Raw genomic sequence first — 21,169 nt, forward strand, 5'->3', positions numbered from 1 at the left:
TCAGATGACGCGTTGCTGTAGTTCTCTTGAGCAATGCCTTTTACTCAGATGGCCTCAGTGACCGATGGCACAGTGGTGCAGTGGTCGGCATTGCTGCCCTGAGCGCTGGGGGCCCTTCATGTGGGTTTCCTCTCACAGGCCACAGCCATGCTTGCGCGGATAGGCACTGGCTGTGACTGCCAGATAATGCAATAAGGCAATGAATGGAAGGCTGCTTTAGTGAAAGGTCCAGTTGTAAAATATAAGCTATAGCAGTGACAAGCATATAAAACATTGGCTAAAATAAATGGTTAATCAGACTACTCACAGAGGTGACAAAGGGTCAGGGGACTTTTCTTATCCATCTGTATTTCTCTATGTCCACACCTGCCTATAAAAGACATTTCTCAGTCACCTCAGTATGTACTCCAGATAGGATGCATCAGATCATCACTGATTAAAGACTTGTTTTGTTGTAAAGTAAGATAATCAGACAGAACTGAAGGAAACAAGTTAACCATGCACAACCACCGCAGCACCTCATGGGGTTTCCAGCAGTCTCCCGCAGCACTCGGCTCAGAGGTGGGTTCTGACTACAGAGATGCACTTTGCACTTGTATCAGTTTCAAAATGACTCCAAGACTGGCTCTCCTACGGAGCGCAGTAAGCTTGCATGTTGTTTTCATATTGTTTTTCCATCAAAGGAAAGAAAAAAACACCTATAAGGGAGTCTTACATCATGTTGGATTCAAACAAGAACTTCACAGTAGTTCTAAAAAAAACTCCAGTTTGAGGCTCTGCTTTGGCCCCCTCTAGTGGACACATCAGAGAAAGTGTGCAGCATCTTCCTTTAGGTTTATGCACAATATTCTTAATGCATTATAATTATTGCCTACCATTGGAAAACACCTACCTGATGGCATGCAGAAATAGAAATGAACCATATCAGGGATAAGTGCATTTAATCAAAAAACTTCCAATAATAATAACATCAATGATCTTGTCACATCAGGCTAAAAATAACTGAATTTGACTATTGAGCTAAAAACCCACACATGCAGAAATTAGTGTAGCATTTTTCTAGGGCGTCTTACAGATTCCTTTAATGGGTACTCTGTACTCTTTTTAATTAAAAATCCACATGGTGAAATCAAGTCTCCAGAGGGATTGCAAACGTATTAATACTGACCCCCCAGACTATTGGCATCGCACACAGTCACTGGGCGAAATGGAGATCTTCTTACATACAGTAAGCACACCCAGTACGGGCGCAGGGCACTTTATTTGCATATAGCAACCAAGCAAATCCTAAGCCTATCCTCTCAGCCCAGGCCTGGCTCCCTGAACTGGAGTGTGTACCACACACTCGGTCAGGATTTTCCGACAAAAGATTGCCATTAATATTAGCAGGTGTTGCAGAGTCACTGTCTTCTGCAGTGTCTGTGGCTGCAGACATTTCCACATTCAGGACTCGACAGGTGTGGGACTGTGGAGCTTCCACAGTCTCGGCTTAGTTACTTGTCTCTACCTGTTGGCTGCACTGGTAAACCCAAATGTTTCTGGAAAAGGGCTTCTCTGGTTCATGTCATACAGGCCCATTTTCAAAGACAAAGGCCTGGCAGAACGGACTGTCAGTCTTTCACAAGGGGGGGGGGGGGGCGGACGGCACCTAAAAGTCCTGTGATTTGGCGGAGTCTTTTCCAGGCTGCATGTTTGTGCGCAGTTTGTACATGTGGTTCAAGGACTCCAGGAAGAACTGCCTGATTGTGTTAATCTCCATCAGGGTCAGATTATCCAGCTAGAATTAAAAACAGAAAAGAAACAAGGCTGTAACCGCTACTGTTCATGCATTGTCTGCCGAGTGGATTAATGAGGCTGTTGTTGTGTTATTTCTCCTCTTATCAACGGGCCAGTTCAATATGTACCCCACTGTATTACTCAGAGCAGCGAACTGACTCAACGCCTTAGGGTTTCAAAATGCAAAACTGGTCCAGTCAGAGGGAATTACTGTGAAGACCACAGGCACGAGCTGAGGTGGGTATTCGATCCTGATGATAAACTGTGGTTGGATCACACCTGAGGACAAACCAGGCACTAAATCAATATGACTTCAATAACTGAGAGAGCAGCCACAGGAACGCTCCGGTCCAGTCTAAAGCACCGCCAGTCTGTCAGCAATGGAAACCCCCTACCTTGGCATGTGCTTCCTGCTGGCTGACGAAGCGGTCTGCGGACAGGCGGAGCTTGGCAATGCGCGTGTCCCAGGTGTCCTTCACCAGCGTCCGGATTTCATCGGCCTTGGGGATGTTGTCAGAAGCACTTTGAAGAGACAGGCCCACGAGGTCAGCATGTGTCCAGAGCTTAAAGGACAGTTACGGAGGCAGGCAAATGAAAGCTCGCAGTCTTAAAATGCACGCGTGTTTCTCTTGCAAAGCACATCTGAAAATCATATTTCCTTAAACCTTCTGTAATCCCGCATGCCACTTCAAATCACAGCAAGGATTCAATCAACTGTTTCTGTTTGTTTGTTTCTTATGCAAATCGGTCTTGAACAAAGAAGGTATGAGGGAACCCAACACCAGTATTCAGAATCATCAAAGGCCTGGAAACACTCGGCCCAGTGGACCTCTCCAGCACGAAGAGCGAAACAAACCAGAGGCCACAGGTGCAAGCTGCAGGGAAGTGCATTTCAAGGAGGAGCATCTTTACCCGAAGGGTGGCGTGAGCCTGGAACAAGCTAGCCAGCCATATTGTTGAAGTTGATATCCTGGCTTTTTTGAAGAAAGGGCTGGATGAGATCCTCAGGTCAATCAATTACAAACTAACAAGAAGGTTAGATGGGTTGAATAATCTCCTCTCCTCTGCAACAGTTCTAATGTTCTTCACTGGGACAAAAAACTCACCTTTCAGCAGCACGAGGCCAAAGTTATAGGATGGTGGCAAAAGTAGAAACTGAATGTCCTTGGTTGACCCCACCAAAATCCTGACTTGAGTCTGACTGAAAACTTCAAGACTTGCTGTCATTCAGCCAAGCAGCTCGACCGAGGCCAAGCATGTTTCCGGAGAAGAACAGCAAACACTGCAGCAGCCCAGTGTGCACAGCTGGTAGAGACTCACAGCTATATCTGTACATTCACCAAGCATCGGGGCAGAGGGGGTGAGTATTCGTGAAGTCAACAGATTGTAGTCTCCAATTTTCATGGCAGTTTCTGCTGATATTTAACTTTCATTACCCAAAATATTATTTGTATTCAAATTGTGGTGAAAAACATTCGGTTTAAAACAAACGTACATACATACTACATCGGAAAGGAATGAATACTTGAGCTTGGCACTGCATGTTGCTCAAGCAAAGAGGAAAAGCTATTTCTTTGAAGCTTCATGACCGAGAAGGAAGGGTCTTGTGTCACAGGTCGAGAGTGCAGCGATACTCACTGGTTCAACAGTAGCTTGGTCAGCTCCATGTAGTATGGACTGGGCATGGGGGTGAACATCTCTCCTTTCCTCTCCTGCTCCCTGATCTCTTCCAGCTTCTCTGCAGTAGAGACAAGGGCTGACACTGAACACGCTCTCTCACGGCTAACCCCCCAGACAAGGCAGACAGCATGACCAGCTGCACCATCACAGATTCATTCCAAAGCTGAACGCCACATTAGGTTTTATGGGACACAGGCATTAGGAGCAAATTTACATCTCAAAAAAGACATAAAGCTGCATTTACACGTTAATCTCTTTCAATTAAAGGTGGTTTTAAAATCCCATTCTATCTCAAACTCTTCTGGTAAACAGAGTTATAAAGTCTCCCTATTAAACCGATTAAAACAAAGTAATACAGAGGTGTCCGTTGCTGAGACTAGAGATACACAATCCTCATTATTACCAATTTGTCAGAGGCAATTGTTAATTTAATTTAGACAATATCTGGAAACAAGATGGGTGGACTATTCAGATTTCAAAGACCAGAGATCTCTTAATATGCCAGAAGCTATATCACCCAGCAATTTACAACTAGCAACCAGCTCAGCAGGGGTGAGCCTGGCCAGTACCTGGATGGGAGACTACTGGGAAAGCTGAGGTTGCTGCTGGAAGAGGCATTAGAGGGGCCAGTAGGGGGCGCTCACACTGTGGTCTGTGTGGGTCCTTATGCCCCAGTATCGTGACAGATGGACACTAAACTGTAAAAAGGTGCCGTCCTTCAGATGAGAAGTAAAACTAAGGTCCAAACTCTCTGTGATTAAAAATCCCAGGGCGTTTCTCAAAAACGAGTAGGGGTGTTACCCTGGTGTCCTGGTCAAACTTCCCCCTGGCCTTTACCAGTCATGGCCTCCTAATAACCCCCCTCTCTGAACTGGCTTCATCACTCTGCTCTCCACCCCACTGAGAGCTGGTGTGTGGGGAGCGGACTGGTGCACTCTGGCTGCCATCACATCCAGTACACTGGGCTGCACACCATTGGTGGTGGAGAAACGCTGTAAAGTGCTTTGAGTGGAGTATCCAGAAAAGCTATAAATTGTAGGTGTAAGGAATTATTAACTGAGAATCGACTAAATGCGTCAATAATAACAGATGAACTACAAGGGAAAGACATTCAGTAATAAATGAACAGAGCAAATGAACTGGAATGCATTCTAAAGGCTAACATGTAAATGAAACAAATACATCCAGTGGCATCTATACATCTTTTCATAACCGGACAAATGAGCTGTTCTCACCAACATCCATCCAGTCGGGGGGCACGATTCTACACTTCTGTCTCTGCTTCAGGTTGATAGCCAGCCAGACAGGCACATCCACGGGCAGACCGGGGTTGAAAGGACCCAAGTCCCCCTACCCAGGACAATAAGAACTATTGACGCTTAAAATCAAAACAATTTTACATGTCAACATTGACAGAGCTGTGGTTCGATCGTTCCAAATTCGCATTTTGATTTAAATTCAAACACTTCAGCCCGGTTTAAAATCGCGTTCTACAAACATACTGGTTTCTTTAATCTTGATTGATTTTAAGAAGGAATCATTACATTAACTGTAGCTATTTCACCTGGTTTGTGTCTATCATTATTATTATTGAAAGCAAAAAGAATATGTAAAGAGATGTTCTGTCATTTGTTTAAAAAATGTGTATCTAACCGGACGGATACTCTACAGCACAATACAGATGCATTTTTAACTACACTGCTACTCCCTTTCATTTATGTACTTACCCCAATCAAATAGACTTTGTCTAGACTGAAATTCGGAATTATGGTCACCATCTCCTTTTCAGCTAAGAACTCTACCTCTGAAGGATCCATCCGCAAGTCAGACTTTTAAATTATATCTCACCAGTTACCAGTCTACCGACAAGTTTCCCGCGCCGAATACTGACGATGACGCGGTGACCCGGAAGTGAATGTTTTACTGTCGGCAGGCACGGGGGAACCGGAAGTCCGGCTCCTGTTGTAGCAACCCTTCGGTTTCGGTTATTACTCGTGGAAAATCCCAGCTATTCAAACTTATATTATGTTAATTATAGGTTACTGGGAAGTTAATCATATTTTTTAATTATTCAGACTTACGTTTCTATCGTTAATAGTCACTATTAACATAATTTTATTTTAATAACTTTTATATTATTGAGTTTTTCAGCATCTTAGTATGTTTAATAAAGATTTGGTCATCTCCGAAACAAACTTTTGCGTCGCGTTGGAAATGATTTGAAAACCTACCTGTAATACAACGATAATGGTGAAAAGGACCCTTTAATCTACTTAAGTGGTAGCCTGGGCATTTCTCCTAATTGTGCCAGTCACTTCTGTAGCTTAGAGAATTGTCCAGAAAAAAATATGCTAACTGGCCTAATGTTAAGGTAAAGAAAATCGGGAACATTATAGTAGAACGCGGTTGCTTTTGTGCTTCATTTACAAACAGGATAAATAACCCCAGACACTACATCATCCCAGCTCAGATTATCATGTCTCACCAGCAGGACAAATCATAACATTCCCATCTTACAAGAACTCTCTTGTTAAAGGTGCACCAGGTGACTGTGCCTTATCACGCTGGAAAGCTGTCATGGTGACCTATAGCAAGGGACCCAAATGAGGTTTCCAGGCTTGATCAGTGTAGAACTGTGTAGTAAGACTTCCACCTCTCACTTCAAGAGTTCTGTAGCAGCTAGAGGAGAGCTATTCAACGGTGTAGCCCTTCCAACCAGCTCCTTAAATGTTAATTAACCAGTTATTTAAAAAAGGAACTGCTTGTAGAAATATTTTGGAAAGGACATTTTTGTTATAAATGATCTCTATATTATTTAATTGAACACCACCTTTTTAACTAATCATAATTAATTTTTTCCAGGCCTTTAGAAATGGATTAATTGAATACTACTGATAAAACCTGCTGGAATGTGGATCTCCAGACCAATGGTTAGGGACTTCTGGCTAGATCATCAGACTTGGACTGCCCTATCAATACTAACGAGGCTTCCTGGCTCAGTGTCTTGGCCTGCCTTTGACAGGCTGTGTTTGGCTGTATTGTCTTGTCAGATTAGAAGTTGCTGGATGGTAAGCAACAGTGCACTTATTCCAGTCTTTATTATTATTAATATTATTATTAAGGTTTTGTTCTCTTGATTTGTGAAGTATATTAGTAACTTTCTGTGACTTTCTTCTTAATTACTTCATTACCTGTACCTAATTGGTTCACCTCACTGATGAGGTGATTTAATGCAACTTGGTCAAAAGTACGGGGAATTAATCATCCATCCATCTTCTAACCACTTTATTCCAATTCAGGGTCGCAGTGGAGCTGGAGCCTGTCTTAGCAAGCAACGGGCATGAGGCAGGGCACATCCTGGACAGGACACCGGGCAGACAGACACACTCACACCAGGACCGATGTTCCCAGGAGTCAGCTGACCTACCAGCATGTCTGGGAAAGGCATGCGAGGACAGGGGGAACATACAGCTCCATGCACAGAGCACCCAGTCCCACACACAGTGAGGCACCAATGCTCACCACTGCACTACTGTGCTGCCCACCTGGTCAAACTCAATGATGCAGAAAGCTTTTCATCTTTCTCCAAAACCCATACACTTTATTTTTCTAAAAATATATATGCATAGATAGTATATTAAAGCCAAGTGCTTTTTTGATGCTCAATGATTTTTAACATTTTAGGAATAAAAATATGCAGCTTGCTTTAATTATTAGCCTGTAATTACAGCACCTCAACAAATTACAAGATATATCATATAAAGAAAAAATGGAAAATAACCCAGATTTTAAAAACATTTTATTGATTCTAATTTACATTTTAAGATGACTGTGGTCTAAAACCTGATCCGGAAGATAAAACGATTATTTTTTTTAGATTTATACAGCAATTGGGAATTAAAATACCAGACTACAATACATGGGATTAACTTTGAGGTTATGAAACGCATATAAATTATAACACACAAAACTTATACATTTTCTAAATTCTTTTTAGCAAACCAATGGCTCCCAGACCATTAAAGAATTGAATAACACTAAGGTTTTCAAACACAAGACTAAATATTTTATAAGGCTTCAACAACTTCAAACAGTTCAAAATCAACATCTTGTTGAGTTTCTCAGGGTCCAGAATGAATATGAATCATATAAGATAAAAATCCTGGGCATTTATATGCCTATTACATTTAAATGACTTAGGCAGACATACTGTACCACAAATTAGTCGACTGTCCTCATCTGCAGCTATTAGTCCATGAAATGTGATTTTTTTTTCATGCTGGTTATGAAAACTATTGATACATACCCATACTATTTTAGGATCTTAGGAAATATTGCATTTTGAAGAGAATTGTGCATATTGTGAATTATCACTCTGGAGTTTGTGTTTCTTGTAGACATTCACATCAATGTGATAACATGGCTGTTCACATGTTGAGCTAAAAGCTCAGATTAAAATAAAACTTTAAACCAGCCTGCCAACTGCAAATTACACAGTTCATGATGCCAGCATTTGATTGGGGACAGGTGTGAAGTATCTGGCCAATAACTAGTTAACTGTTAAGTAGACAATGTTCACTGGCGAAACTGAAGTGATGACCTATGATGAGATGGAAGAGATGGCTTTTACAGTTTAGAGTAAATGGAGACTATCATTACTGATACTAAATACCACACTTTTGTAGTTAATTTCCTTAATCACTCATTTTTCTTGTGTGTCCACAGTGATGGCCATGGACAATGCGGTCCTGTCAGGCCCCCTGTCTGAAGGCCGTTACCACAGAAACATCCCCCATTAATTTCACTCCACCTTTTCCTCAGCGCTGTATTCCCAAAGCCACCTCCGGAGCACACAGCATGGGAGAGGCTCCGGGAAGGTCAACAGAGAATTCTTCTAGCACCACAAAAATGTATCTTACTGTGGTGTTTTAAAATGAGCATTTAACTTGAAAGAAAAAAACAGGTTAAACAATTCCCTAAATTTAGACGAATCTGTGGTGCCAATTGCTGCAGCTACGTAATTCAGGTGAAACAGTTATGATGCTTAAGACTATAAAAATGACGTTGATTTTTTTAAAGAGTTTGTATCAATTAAGTCTTCTAAGATAATGAAATGATGCACCAAAGATTCCATTCACATTTTTCTGGTTCTCAGTAGAAAGATCTATTTCCCTGTGGTCATGTGCTCGTCTAATAGACTAAAAAGTCAGGTCAATCTTTATATTCAAAGGAAACGGTCAAAAGCAGCATTTACATAAGTCAAAAATGACTACTTTAGTTTTCTGTGTAGTCTGCTTAAAAGGTTAAAAAATAAGAAAATGAACAACGTCAGGTTTGCAATGACAATTTTGATTTGGAAATACAATTTTAAACATCATACATGATGGGATTCTAACAACAAATGCTATTCCTAAACCCGGACAGGAAGCACTTAAGAATAGTTCTAGGAACAACATGACTTATACACACTGGGAAATCTAATTTACAGGCAAGGCTACCAAATAAAAAAAATGTAATTGTAAATTGTAATTTCAGGAATACAATTAGTCTACCTCTTGGCTTAATCATCTGAAACTGCACATTACCAGAATAACCATTTTTAATTAATTAATCCCTTCAATATAATCGTTTAACTATTATTTACTAATACCGCTGCAGTACAGCAGTAGTGTTGCACCTGAACTGCAGTACATCACGAGTTTACACAGAAAGAGCCATGAGAAACTACAACTCACCACGCCCGTGATTCCACATACATATCTGTCTGAAGGATACCTGTTATTTCAATAGAAACCTGATTACTGTCCATCACATTAAAACTGCAGATTTGACCTTGCGGGGGCGATACCGGGTACCCCTGCTTCCGCACATTGTTTAGTCAGCGTCGTCTGTGCACAGACAGCTTTGCTCATGAAAAACACTTCACGGGGGGGAACAAAAAGCACAAAGATCCCAGTTCTGCTGGGCAGCAATGGCTCTGAAGAGTGTTCCTGCTCCTGGAGCCCTCAGCACAGGTGCAGGACGGCCTTGTTGATCTCGGGGTTAGTCCAGTCATTCCTCAGGTCATCCAGGTGATTGTCAAAGTCCACCAGGCTCTCGTACGACCTGCCCTCCAGAAGAGCAGCCGTGATCTTCTGCGCTTCAATCCAGTCCTCACAGCAGTCGCTGAAAGCAGTCAACAACGTTACGTTTCTGGGGTATAATAGTTATTCCTATATCAGTAACGTGGGTATTGCTGAGCACTCAGTTCAATGGGACAGTTTTGGGATCAAAAACGGAGGTTTGCTGTCCAGCTGAACCACATATACTGACTGTCTTATCTGTGAGTGGTAGGTGCTTGTGTGCAAGATGCCTGATGACAGTAATGACATCTACTGTAGAAGACCATCTCAGGCTATGGGAAGTTCAGCCATCACAATTCTCTTTGTTTGAAAGACTGAAGGAACTGCAGGTTTGTTTCACCTTCATACAGCCCAAAGCTTCAGAAGTTCAGCCCAGCTCTATGAGAACTGAAACCTAACAGGTATCTTAGAGCACTGAAAAGACTGTCAGTAAAAGCTGGGAAAAATAGCTGTGTTTTTTAACATCTGTGGGAATGAGTAGGGCAGCACAATGGCACAGTGATTATCATTGCTGCCTTGCACACTGAGTGACGGACTGCGAAACTACAGCGCAGGCAGTAAAGCGGTAAAAGTGAATTGTTTAGCTTCAGACACATTTGTTTGCTCCCAAAAACACATACTGGAATATTACTTATTAGAGTGCTGGAGATGATGACATCAGCAAATCACCAGAGCTGGGCTGACGGCAGATCTTCATGACACACCAGAGAGCACTGTGTATTAACACACCCACCAGCCTGGGATAAAACGTGGTTTACACTTTCAATTTAAAAAATTCAAAATTTAAAATTACAGCAGGCAATTATATTAAATAATTATATTATATATATTTATTAAAAGACACTTACGAATTCGAGTCCCTGCATTTCCACTTGTTGTCGTGGTGCTCATAAACAGTTATTATTGGCTCGAAGCAATCCATGGTAAATTTATTGTTGTCCACCTGAGAAAAAAGAAATCATGGAGAAGGCGTTTGAGTTCAGCTTTCTAAAGGTACAAGATACTTGTGTAAGACTAGGTGAAAAAGCACCACTCGGGTACAGTATATGTACTAACAGCAGATTTCTCAGCATCCAGAGAAAATCCATCTGTTTATGAGAGCAGGGCTGCTACCCAGAATGTGTGTGATCAGTGCATCTCCCAAGCGTCTCTTCTTAAAAAACTCAAAACACATTCATTCATGGCTCATGCTAAACCACTCTTAGGTACTGTGCACTACAGACCACCTACATATTTGAAGTGGTGGAGGCACAGCACTAACGCAGAGTGCAACGTGTTGCTTTTAGGGTGGACTTGCCACAGCGCATCCTAAACTGAACACCATCTTTATATGAAAACATAAATCTGGGAAATTCAGACCAACGCTGCCGCCCCCTCCCCCGCTTTCTCACAAAAGTCCCATTTCATTTTAAACCAGTAGAGAAATCAAAGTTTTCTGCTGAAATTGAAAATAATTCACCATGATCAGCACGGCTTCGCTGAAGTTCTCTGCAATCCTGGCAGCCACTTTCTCCGCAACTTGGTTAGGTCTGAGAATTACAGACAATGAGATCAAGTCAGTAGTTCACAAGTACAGTGAAAACAAAGTGCTCGTGTATTCGGAAAATAACTATCCTACCTGATTTCCTTAATGCGCTCATTGGCTTGATAATACCCAGCTATCACATATCTGTTTTCCTTACACCAGCTGTCAATCTGCAAAGAAAAAAAAACCAAACAAATTGACAGTAAGTAGCTGAGAAATGGCAGGAAACTGAAATTCTGCTGAAGCAGACATACAATATTATGGGTTTAGTCAATCTTCAGGCCTAACGACATCTAACAACAAAGATTTCACTCAACCAGACATTACCTGTGAAACAGAACTGGAATTTGTTGCGAGATACCGATTCCAGCGATGCGGTTACCACCGCTTTTACAAGACAGAAAACGCACGAACTGTTTCTGTCACAGTAAAACACTGTATATAAAAACAATATAGCTCAACAGCCCCAAGACCAATATACCCTTCACGACAACTGTGATTAAATATCACAGCTGCAATTCTTACAGCAGGAATAACATTGACTTTAACCAGTTCCTAATACGTTTTACGTTTTTCTCATCTCCAAAACGTCCTTAATTAGAACAACGAATAAATGCCAAAACTTTCAATAGCTAGAGAGACCGCTCACGTCCCCCAGTGAATCTTCACCATCCTGGAAGACGGGTTTTTAAAAAGACGAGGCCCTCGGCAACTCGGGCTCAAAAGGCTGGCAGAACTTCTGTTAACAGCTGGAGGAGACGGGGTATCAAAGTCGCAGAGCTGCCAGGGCGAGCCTCACCAGGGTCAGCGCCACCTCCAGCATGGGCGCCAGGGCGAGGGGGCCGTGGAAGAGCGGGATGCAGTCCACGCACAGCCCCGCCTGGCCCTCCCGGCGCTTCTGCTTCTCGGCCACCAGCAGCCCGTTCACCGAGCAGTGCGGGTACTTGGCAGCGTGCAACAGCATCTTGCAGTAGGCCTGCGTGGTCAGCTTCACGGCCATGGCCTCCCCGAGCAAACTCCGCCGCAAATCCAGGCACACTCCGGGCGGGCCGGACAGGCGACGTGTACCCCCCGGGCACGGATCCGGCTGCGCACGGCGGAGCTCTAGAACATCGCTAACCCCAGAAACGCAGGCAACCGCGACGAATAAGATCCACTTTATTGTGATTATTTTTAAAATAAAGTGGCGTGTACACGATAAATGATCTCAGGCAATGGCGAAACGGAGCCGACTTTATTTTTTAAGTATTCAGCGAGGTGCAGCGCTTTGCTCACGGCGGGGTGCAGTAAATTGTGCCAGTCGGATCGCTGTCACCGTAACCAATAAAAAAATATATATAAAAGCAACCACACGGCCTTCCGGAAACCGACCAGACAGCGTTATTTTACACAGTTACTGCCTAACAGCGCCGACAGATTTACAGACTAACCCCTCCGCCTTTCACGCTGATCTCTGACACCGGTACCGTAAAGCAAGACCTTTCAAAAAACCCCTACCCGGCGTACGCCATTTTGGCTCCAAACGGAATGCATTGAAACAAACGGTCGAATAGGGAAAGCTGAGCCAACATGGAGTAAGCGGGCCACTGACGCTTGACCACTGCTGGGAAAATTGTCGCAACGCCCCCTCCCCCCCCCCCCAGAAAACAAACAAAAATGAAACACGGACACAAAATATTATCATACATTTATTTCGAAAAATGTATTCAAATGTATCGTATCAGTGAAAAAATGAATACCCTTGAAAAAATGAATGACCTGTACCGACACACAGACCTCCCTCTCCTGTCACTGGCGGTCCTCCGCTATCCCACAGTTCCTCCGTGCGGTTTCCCTGCCGTCTCTGTTCCTTTGCGCCACTGGAGCGACTGAGGCAGGTAATGCCGTGGGAGACGCCGGTGCAAAACTGGGAGAAATTCTGTCTCAACATTGTTTCAGTGTGTGAATCGGGTCTGAAAATGCCATTTTGAAAGACGTATGCAGGGAATGGTTAGTTCCTGGTTTACCTGCGGTCCGACGTTTAAGTCGAAGCCGGGGTATAATGGCCGTGCTGGTACGCGCGGTGACATTGAATGAGCAGGAAGGGTTCGCAGCGAAGAGCCCTGCTCAGCGGGGAGGCCCTGGGCAAAACTGCAGCCGCCCCTGTGGGATCAGATTTTAGCGACGTTTGGCACTTGAAGAAAATAGCAGCCCAGTGCTGCGTGTAACTGAACTCGCAGACCTGGGCCTCTCTGTCGTGCGGGTCAGATTGACCTTGCCGTGCGGTTCCTACCATCGCGTCGCTGCCATCTTCCTGTAGCTGTGGACGCCGTAGTGAAAACGAAACTTCAATTGTTGGGTCTTTTTAGATGTGGATTTTCGAATAATGTGATATCGTAACAGGTGGTAAACTCAAGCGACCGTTCCCATCAGACTAACCGGGGCGTGAATTAAAATTTTAAGTGTGCGGAGCAGTGTGTTTAAAAACAGTTTTGTTTGTTTTCGATGTTGATTATTGGCTGAACTGAGTTGTTCAGGTTTTGCTGGACGCTGGCAGGCGTTAGCTGAACCGATTTTAGGGGGAAACTCGTGTTCCCTTCCCGTGTCTCGCTCTAGAATTAACCCCCTTATTTGTATTATATGCTCGATTGTAGTAGACCTTTGATATCGGAGGAAGATGTCGGTCAGTTTTGTAACAATGGCTAGGCCCGACGTACCGTGATGGCGGAACTTGTAATTCTAGATCTGGAACATTGTCTAGAAGGTTCTGATCTCTGTTCAGATTCCACATAATTGTGTCAATAACCTTTTCCAGAATGCTGGCCTCCAGAGCACTGAGTCTTGTTGGCAAACGAGCTATCTCCACCTCAGTCTGTCTGCGCGGGGGGCATGGTAAGTTTCTTTCCTCTGCCGTCTCATTACAACCGACGGGTCATCGTGTATGAAAGAAATACAGGCTTATATTTTGCTTCATGGTTTTTTTTTTTAGAATATTTCCCTTTCATGTCCTGTTTGATGATTAAATTATTTGGAAGGTTGTCATTTCGTGATTGATGGGGTCATTGTGACCTTCAGTGATATTTGAATCTAGGTCAAAACATTAATCGCCAATCTAAAGTCACCCAGGTAAATTGGATGAACTTGGAATCACTGAAGGTGTTGGAAACCTCATTTAGGATTTCATTTCTGGAACAGTGCCTGCTGTCTAGGCTAAAAGCAAATCTATCAACATTATGCAGGTGGAGTCAAAATATACTGTCCTGAATAGGCTGTGATGTTCTCCTTAATCTACCCCAGCAGCACCAACTGCTTGTTTAGTTTTAGATGGTAGAAGCTGTTGTGAAGCTGAATATGAATGTATTTTCAGCAGAGGTGATGCTTGGCAGCAGTGCGCTGTTGCAGGTTTAATAATAGGGCAGTTTGAAGAGCGAGCTGCTTCCTGCAATCCTAACATCCTTTCCAGAAGGAGCGACTTTGCATCGTGTGATTGCTGTTGGCTCTGTGTGATTGTTGATGTTGCTGTTGCTGTGGCACGGCGCAGGGGTGGCCAAGGTGGAAGACTATACCCTCCCTGCTTACTTCGACCGCCGCGAGACGCCCCTCCCTGAGGTGCGATACGTGAAGCAGCTGAGCGTGGAGCAGAGTACCCTGAAGGAGAAGGAGATGGGGGCGTGGACCGGGCTGACCAGAGAGGAGAAAGTGGCATGTACGTGCCTCAGAGTTCCAGGTTCACGTTTATTTGTCAGTCCAGCCGTATACAAGTATACAGAGGAGCGAGATCTCGATCTCCAGGTCTACGGTGCGAACACAGACAAGACAAAGCTATTGACATGTAGACATAGACATTTCTGACAGGGTACAGAGTACATAGAGTGCAATTTACTTTACAGGATTGTGCAAGGAATACATCAGTCAGTATGCCTGATGCCTGACATTAGGCAAAAAAGAACTAGGTTTCCAGATTTGGAGTAGGTGCAGTAGGTACCAGGGTGTTGAGGAGCCTGACAGCTTGTGGAAAAAGGCTGTTATGGAGTCTGGTGGAGCTGGCCCGAATACTGCAATACCTTCTACCAGATGGTAGGAGGGCAAAGAGGTTGCAGGAGGGGTGGTTGCAGAGCGAGGAGCGCATCGATGTAGTGGAGGGGCCAACACCCCTCCTGTCTAGTTTCGTACCGTTCATTAATGTGGCAGTGTTGGAGAATGTGTATTAATTGCTTTCCCGTAAAGTGGCATCGCTGACATTTAAAACCACGCTCGGTTCTGTGCCTTTGCCAACAGTGTACCGCATCAGCTTCAAGGACAGTTTTGCCGAAATGAACAGGGGATCGAACGAATGGAAGTCAGTTGTTGCGGGAATATTATTCTTCTTTGGGTTTACTGGTTTAATTGTCTTCTGGCAAAGGAAATTTGGTAAGTGAATGTTTGATATAATGGATTGTCTTCGATTTCATGTTGACGTTTTTGGTATTCATTTTGTCCCCTTTCTTTTTAAAGTGTCCTCTCCAGGGATTTACTCTGCTGCATTTAATATTTCATTAATTCAATATAAAATGAATTTGCTAAATTGCTAATTTCACTTTCTGATCAACCAGAATTCAAATTATCATTGCACCAGATAACGGCAAGCATCTTAAAATTTCAGTATGAAAATAATTTGGTACGTAGCGTATTTTTTAAATAGATGGATCAAGTAAAGATAAATTCCATGCTAAAATTAGAACTGCACTGCTTTTCATTCTGTTAAGGAATATGGAAGCTAAAAAAGATCAGTTTTCTCAGTAAATTAAATTTCTCCTAGAGACTTTCCCTTTTCAAACTACAGAACAGATTTGTTCAGGTGAGGATGGTGTTATAAGGGCGTAACAAAGGAATTGTGTTCTGGTTTCCTTTTGACAGTATGAAGATGAGCAACTGAAATTGTGTTGCTTTTGACTTCTCTCTCATTTTGAATATGGCAGAACAGTCTTATGCCAAAGTCAGCTATTTTTGATATTCAGAAAAAAGTTTACCATTTGTTAGGATACATGGTAAATGTTCCTATATGATCTAAAAGTACAACTGAGTAAGAGCGCAGCACTATCAATGTAAAATACATTAAGGAATTAACAAAGCAAACCTGAGGATTTCAGAATCAACAATGAAATACAAGCCAGAGGAAACAAGGGAAAACTCTTTCAAACCAAGAGTAGGAGCCGCTTTTTACACACGGAGCTGTGGGGGTTTGGAACAGACTTTTACAGCTTATGGAACAAGCTCAAGTAGTAGCTGTAATGTGGTTCTGGGATCCAAATTTGTATCCAGCTGGTGAAAAAGTAGGGACAGTGATATTGAGTATAATTTGAAATATTTTGATTTAAATCTTAAAATATTTTCTTTACTAGTGAATAATCTTACTTTTATCATCATTGGTTTGGAAGATGATCAAGAATTAAAACATTTTTAATTTCCCGCAGAACCAAGTTTTCTTGTTCTTAAGCTTTGCTGCTTTTAAATTTAAACTTTTAGTATCCCTGTTGTCTTATTGGCTGACCATTTGGAAGACATTAATACTGCATCTTAAGATACATTTTGTCACCTTGAATCTGCTGACAAGAAGTAGATGTTTTGCAACAGCCAGTATTAAACCCCTGTGGTTTGCTTGTTTTTTTGCCCTGCAGTGTTTGGTGAGGTTCCCCACACCTTGTCTGAAGAGTACCAAGCAGCTCAGCTGCAGAGAATGCTGGACATGAGGATCAACCCAGTTGAAGGGTTTTCAGCCAAATGGGACTACGAGAACAAACAGTGGAAGAAATGAATTAGCACATGGACCACATACAACCATGAATGACTAACATCCTGTCTTTACTTGCCTGTTCACAGTTTTACCTCAGTTAATGCATTCTGGAAGCTGACTTCCTCTTAAGGTTATTCTGTACATTTTAAAGATAATAAAACTCCTGTCATTTACTCGAAAGTTTGCTTCCTTTGTGATCTTGCAGTAAGTGCAATGCATTAAGAGGAAAGTTCAAGAGTATTTTGTTTGGTTCAAGAACTTACAATATTGATGTGCCTTAGTTGTATTTTTTGTTTGCAACCTCTCATCGTGTAGATAACAGTAACTTGGCACAAACAAAATGTTAAGATTATGGTTTTCATATGAAAGGTTAAGCCTCTACAGATATGTACATTAAAACTCTGAGGCTCTTTTTGACAAGACTATTGACGCAGTAACTTTTTTATAAACATAGCAGTGCTATCTTCATACTTTAATTTTGTAACACAGCCTGGTTTAATGTTGGTGAGATCATTAAAAAAACGTTTTTGCACCATATAAAATAGCATTCAAATGTTCCATCTAAATTTAATGTAGCCTGTATACATGGATGTGTATATATAGCTTCTTTTGGAATGTAAAAATATTAACGAGAGGCAATTCCTTTAGTAGTTAAGTGAAATAAAAATGCTGCCAATATTTTTCATAAAATGGCTGGCAAGCCTGTTCCACTTGCCTACAGCTTTTTCAGAAAAAAAATCTATTCTCAATCCAAAATGGGTTCCCTCTTAGTTGTCCTATCAATACTTTATTCCTCGTTTTGTTATTGAGTAAAACAAAAAAGCCCCTGGGATCATCCCTATAAACACACCATAGGATCTTGTATCTTGGAATCAAATTTCTCAATCTGCTCTGTCTAGACTGAAGTGATCTACAAGTAGCTCCCTTGACTGTATGGCAATCCCCGAGACCAGGAAACGCTATTGTTCTTCAAACGTTGAGGCAATATCCTATTCGCAAACTTCAAATGAAGTCTTACTAGTGCGCTGTAAAGCTTAAACAAAACTACTGTGGATTTAAATGGCAGGGATAAAATCGACATGCCCAAACATTTTGCTTGCTTTTTAATGCTTACCCACATTGTCCTAACGGGGAAAGATACATCTTTATACACACGCAGATCTCCTCTGTGTGTTGATTCCTGTAGCTCTGAGTCACCCATACGATATGCAGGTTTTCTCCTACCGGTAAGGGTCACTCGCCTCGGAAACGACGTGAAATGACATGTGCCGTGTATCCGCCCGCTCCGTGAGACTGTTTTCTGTAAATTCGTTGTAAACTCCCGTGCTGATGTTTCTGCTCTCGCCCTTCCCCTTTCATTCACAAAGCTCACGGATATTGTATGTTGAATCCTGTCGTTTAAAAGGAAGTTCCACACACCTAGCACTGAAGAGGAAAAATCAAATTGTTCATGCAATCCTTTTTTTTACAGACAGGAAGGAATTCGTGGACAGGGATCAGTAAATGTTAATCAGCGTTTTATTTTACCCATATATTTTTCAGAGATTAATGTTAGAAGGAAGCATCATGCCTTGGTCGATGAAACGCAGTAGCTGTCAGCTGTGAAGAAGAGCTGTAGCTGTTATGTAAGTGCTCTACATAGGGATATCGGTCGGTACCGGTGCGTAAAAAGCAAGAAAGCGCTCGTTCGCCATGCAGGTTTAATTACAGGTATACGGTGGTGTCACCTAAAAGTAATAACAAGAGCTCAGGCTATCCCACTAAGTCAACGTGTAATCTAACTCCAGCCCTGAAGTCAGTTGGCTAGACACCGGCGCTGTGGTTATTTCGGTAAATTCCGGAAGAGAAACTTGACTCGTCGTACTTGAGCGGCCAGCCCTGCGTCTGTGCGCAGATCCCGGTGTCTGACCTTTAAAAAGCTGGCACGTTTTTTTTTTCCTGAGGGAGAAAAACAAGCGCATGTGATCTGGAAAACTGATCCTTATAGGCGCTTCGTAGCGGCTTCCCACAAGCTGTTTAATCGAGGCAAACAGATGATCGTGTGCGTGTTCACGGCATTTCAGTCCTGTGGGATTTCAGTGCGTCTTTCTCCCTAGACTGTTTTGTTTTCGATACATGAAAATCAGCCGCCTTCTGCAGCCATGGGAAACGGAATGAGCAAGGTAACAGTTACTTTGTGTGCTGTCTTGTTGTAGGTAGATACAAAGCATTCATTACGGCTCTTACCTGTACGGTCTTTGTAGCGCTACACGTCGAAGCTCGTAAAATCGGAATTAAGCCACTGACACAAATATGTGACTTTCTAACGCGAGAGTCTTTATGAAAAAAAAACAAGCCAGAACAATGTTTTAAAGATCTTCTAAAGTTTTTTTGCTTTCCTTTTGAACATAAAAAGCCAGTTAAGTTTCATAATGCTCTTAATAGCACCAACCGTAGGATAAAAGTACGATTTTTCAAGAAGGAAATCTTTGCAAACGCCTGTCGTATCTAATTATGGGAGAAGCTGGCGAATAAGAAGCCAACTTTAGCCTCGTAATTATGGGACCGTCGTTACTGGAGTATAGATTCCGGCTGGTACTTCTTTTTCAGTAATCCATCGTTGAGTGTTTCTAATGTGGAAATCGGATATGCTTCTGTAAAAAAAAGTCTATCTTAATGAGTTTATGCAAAGTTTTAAACTTTTTTACACGTTTTTATATACTTGAAATTTACGCATTTACCTATTTATAATTTCATCCATTTAGTTTAAGTAAGATAAAACTACAGCGTTTCTGTATTTTGCGAATAACATGTTCCTTTTCTGTCATTTTACAATAAGGTGCGTTTTACGGCTGTTTTCAGCTATTTCTCGAGCCAGTGATCACTTTGCTGGTAATCCCAGTTTGTAAACATCCTTAATGCCAATATGAATTCGACCTGTATGATAAAAATACGCTCTAAAAAAGCTGCGGGGGAAAAAAATCCATTGTAAGTATCGTCCAACGCCATCGACTGAAGTTTGATACACGGCACTAGACGTGCTAATGTCGAGAAGCAGTCACCCCAAGATGCTGAGAAGTGACCCCGAGAGCAGTCTCTGGGACACCCATATTAAAGTAGTCGTTTTCTCCGCTGCCTGTGGACAGAGTGCTGTTACTTTCCCGACAGAACAGTCAGCTGTGTTCGCACATGTCCCTGCAGGTTTTTACTTGTTTATATTAGTTTGGATAATCATGCGAGTCGGTTCTAAGCTTTGTATGTAGTGGGATATTGCAATAGGCTTCACGCCGACTAGTCAGAGTCTTCATAATTTTGAATGTGTTTCACAGGGTTATGAAACTGGGGAACCCGGTTGTGGCCCTGTACTCTCTCGCCACCTTCTTTACATGTTGAGGTCAGGGTCGTGATTCTCTCCCATTTTCTCTCCGCTCAGGTTGTGGATGGTCTGTATCTTGGGAATATTAGAGGTATGTTCCTTTAAGTGATGTCGTGTTTGCGTTTGTGTTTCCATGGTGACGTGCAGTCGCTGTATGCAGAGCTTTGATGGCTTGAGGAACTTCATTAAAGTGGATTTAAATCAAGAACATTAGTTTCTTGGCAGAAGGTTTTTCTTAAATTGGTTTGTTAACAGGGTGCTAAGAACAGTTTTACAAAGATACATGTATTAGAATGATCATCAGGTCAGTTCTGGTATGTCTGTTTTGAGTCTCGCAGCAAGTTCAGTCTTTCCTTTTATTCTTATGGCAACAATCCATCCGTTTTCATACCACTTCGACCAGTTCAGGGTGGTGGGGGAGCCGGAGCCTATCCTAGCAAGCTATGGGCACAAGACGATACACCCTGGACAGGGTGCCAGTCAGTCACAGGGCAGACACACTCACACCAGGGCCAGGTTTCCCAGAAGCCAGTTCACCTGCCGGTGTCTTTGGACTGTGGGAGGAACCTGGTGCAGCTGGAGGAACCCCAGTGATGTGAGGCAGTCATGCTAACCACTGCACCACCGCGCTGCCCTCTGGTAGCTGTTAAAGTGTTAAAATAAGAACTTTTTTTTTATTATGGCTTACCTGTTTTTATAGACTTTTGAGATCAATAGTTCAGGTGGGTAGCTGCATCAGCATGGGTAGGCTGCAAAGGAACAAGTAATAGGTTTATTCCATGCTGAAAAAAAGAAGAAAGAGAACACAACGTTTTCGGCCGTGTGCACACCTGAAGAAGGCTCCACGGCCGAAACGTTGTGTTCTCTTTCTTCTTTTTTTCAGCATGGAATAAACCTATTACTTGTTCCTTTTGAGATCAATGTCCTGCAAAGTACTTTAATCCAGTGGTGTGTGTTCA

At 42.6% G+C, this 21,169-nt stretch overlaps 4 protein-coding genes across 6 annotated transcripts in view; 2 read left to right on the top strand and 2 right to left on the bottom strand.

The window, feature by feature from the left end:
• Positions 1–881: 881 nt before the first annotated feature.
• On the bottom strand, positions 882–5,307 carry gins2 (GINS complex subunit 2). Its single transcript, XM_088938958.1, has 5 exons — positions 5,184–5,307; positions 4,692–4,806; positions 3,415–3,514; positions 2,172–2,298; positions 882–1,777 (listed from the first exon to the last, which is right to left on the bottom strand). The coding sequence occupies exons 1-5, from the start codon at positions 5,271–5,273 to the stop codon at positions 1,649–1,651; spliced, it is 561 nt and encodes a 186-aa protein (XP_088795084.1). The 5' UTR covers positions 5,274–5,307; the 3' UTR covers positions 882–1,648.
• Positions 5,308–7,238: 1,931 nt separating this feature from the next.
• emc8 (ER membrane protein complex subunit 8) lies at positions 7,239–12,584 on the bottom strand. The gene is made up of 5 exons (XM_088939055.1): positions 11,903–12,584; positions 11,197–11,273; positions 11,038–11,107; positions 10,427–10,521; positions 7,239–9,621 (listed from the first exon to the last, which is right to left on the bottom strand). The coding sequence occupies exons 1-5, from the start codon at positions 12,101–12,103 to the stop codon at positions 9,462–9,464; spliced, it is 603 nt and encodes a 200-aa protein (XP_088795181.1). The 5' UTR covers positions 12,104–12,584; the 3' UTR covers positions 7,239–9,461.
• A 321-nt stretch (positions 12,585–12,905) lies between these two features.
• On the top strand, positions 12,906–17,035 carry cox4i1 (cytochrome c oxidase subunit 4I1). 3 transcript variants are annotated; one of them, XM_088939060.1, is made up of 5 exons: positions 12,906–12,980; positions 13,898–13,974; positions 14,624–14,788; positions 15,361–15,492; positions 16,740–17,035. In XM_088939060.1, exons 2-5 carry the CDS (start codon positions 13,899–13,901, stop codon positions 16,874–16,876), a joined length of 510 nt encoding a protein of 169 aa, XP_088795186.1. In that variant the 5' UTR covers positions 12,906–12,980; position 13,898; the 3' UTR covers positions 16,877–17,035. The 3 variants fall into 3 exon arrangements, with proteins under 3 accessions (XP_088795186.1, XP_088795187.1, XP_088795188.1); XM_088939061.1 differs by having other exon boundaries at positions 12,948–12,976; XM_088939062.1 differs by having other exon boundaries at positions 12,976–13,092.
• Positions 17,036–18,862: 1,827 nt separating this feature from the next.
• The window catches only part of irf8 (interferon regulatory factor 8), a 54,497-nt gene continuing 52,190 nt past the window's right edge, over positions 18,863–21,169 (top strand). The window contains exons 1-2 of the mRNA XM_088939059.1: positions 18,863–19,017; positions 20,268–20,301. Of these exons, the coding sequence (XP_088795185.1) occupies positions 18,997–19,017; positions 20,268–20,301 (55 nt within the window). The 5' untranslated portion in view covers positions 18,863–18,996. The remainder of the gene's footprint in view (positions 19,018–20,267; positions 20,302–21,169) is intronic.

Source organism: Atractosteus spatula, chromosome 21 (genome assembly GCF_055471065.1).
Source record: "Atractosteus spatula isolate fAtrSpa1 chromosome 21, fAtrSpa1.hap1, whole genome shotgun sequence".
Classification (NCBI taxonomy): Eukaryota; Metazoa; Chordata; class Actinopteri; order Semionotiformes; family Lepisosteidae; genus Atractosteus; species Atractosteus spatula.